The sequence below is a fragment of the Cyprinodon variegatus genome, unplaced genomic scaffold (assembly GCF_000732505.1).
Source record: "Cyprinodon variegatus isolate N-32 unplaced genomic scaffold, C_variegatus-1.0 Scaffold1418, whole genome shotgun sequence".
In the NCBI taxonomy this organism is placed as follows: Eukaryota; Metazoa; Chordata; class Actinopteri; order Cyprinodontiformes; family Cyprinodontidae; genus Cyprinodon; species Cyprinodon variegatus.
This window is the reverse complement of record NW_015151871.1, coordinates 49,329-50,576: the sequence shown is the minus strand read 5'-3', so window position 1 is coordinate 50,576 and position 1,248 is coordinate 49,329. Positions and strand designations below refer to the sequence as shown.

Below are 1,248 nucleotides of genomic sequence, written 5' to 3'. Positions count from 1 at the left end.
GAAACTATTCTGCCTTTCTTCAACAGGCTGCAGATGTGGACAGCTGCAGGCAGTGATCCGTCTTTATCTCCAAAATTATGCAATTTATAAACTCAATCTGAAAACAAGACATTTGGAAAAAAATAAGAATCTGAAAAAAGAAAGTTAAAGGTGTTTAGCCAGAGGTTCCCTCTGTTTGGAGCCTTACTTGAGCGAGAGGTCGGCGTAAACCGAGGCGAAGGACTGACACTCTGGAGACCAGTTGGCAAAAAACTCAACGATCCAGGTGGCTCGACTGTCCTTGTTCAGCTCATCCTAAACACACACAGGGTTAGGACTGTGGCCGTTTGCAGCGCTGCGGCGTCGCCGTGCAGGAGTTACTCACATCCATGGTTTTGTCACTGAAGTACTTGATGTACTCTGGTCCCATGTAGAGCGGAGGCTTACAGGTCATCAGAAACACTGGAAAACAAGCAGCACAGAGAGCAGCGGGTTGGAGGGCGGAGCTCTGAATGACCCCACCCCCCACAGGAAGCAGACCCACCTATGCAGAGCGTCAGGTAGAGCAGCCCCATCCTGACGTCCAGGCGGAAGAACAGGATCACGTTGGCCACCTTACTGAACAGGAAGATGTTTCCCACGTGCTGCTCCACGGTGACTGAGCAGAGCAGGCAGACAGGTTGATACGTTTCCATGGCAACGGGCTGGATTTAGAAATCCAGACGGTGATGGCGGACATACTCACTGGCTCTACGGTTCTTCATCATGACGATGGCGCTGAGGAACATGAGGATTTCCACTTCTCTCTGAAAACACAGCAGCATGAAGAAAAGCACTTTTCCAGGAAAACCTGGAAACATCTGGAAACATCTGGAATTTCACATCAATCCTTTCCAACTGTGGCCAAGTACAGGAACTGTTCCCACTTTTCTCATTCCATTGTTCAAAAGCTTTGAAAATCTAGGAAATCAAAGATGTATGATTGTTTGTAAACTCCAGATGTTTACATTCGGTTCAAACTTTTTAACTGTGTAAAATGAACCTGGTTCAGATGACAAATGAGAGGAAGGTGATGCTACGAGTTAGAGGACGTGGATTTCTGTCCCATCCAGCTCTGTGAGTGAAGTGGTTTGAAACAGCTCAGATTAAAACCATTAGCATAGTTTGGAAAAGTGGAAAGTTTATAAAATCCCGCTGAAGATTTGGCTCCTACATGTCAGAGCGACTTTAGATCACCCTCATCCTGTGTTGGATGACCTTATCCTCTAT

At 46.6% G+C, this 1,248-nt stretch overlaps 1 protein-coding gene across 1 annotated transcript in view; it reads right to left on the bottom strand.

Moving 5' to 3' along the window:
* The window catches only part of LOC107103307 (thioredoxin-related transmembrane protein 2-B-like), a 5,859-nt gene that overhangs the window by 3,293 nt on the left and 1,318 nt on the right, over positions 1-1,248 (bottom strand). Inside the window, exons 2-5 of the mRNA XM_015402964.1 lie at positions 725-785; positions 524-637; positions 365-441; positions 188-294 (exon numbers count right to left, since the gene is read on the bottom strand). Of these exons, the coding sequence (XP_015258450.1) occupies positions 188-294; positions 365-441; positions 524-637; positions 725-785 (359 nt within the window). The remainder of the gene's footprint in view (positions 1-187; positions 295-364; positions 442-523; positions 638-724; positions 786-1,248) is intronic.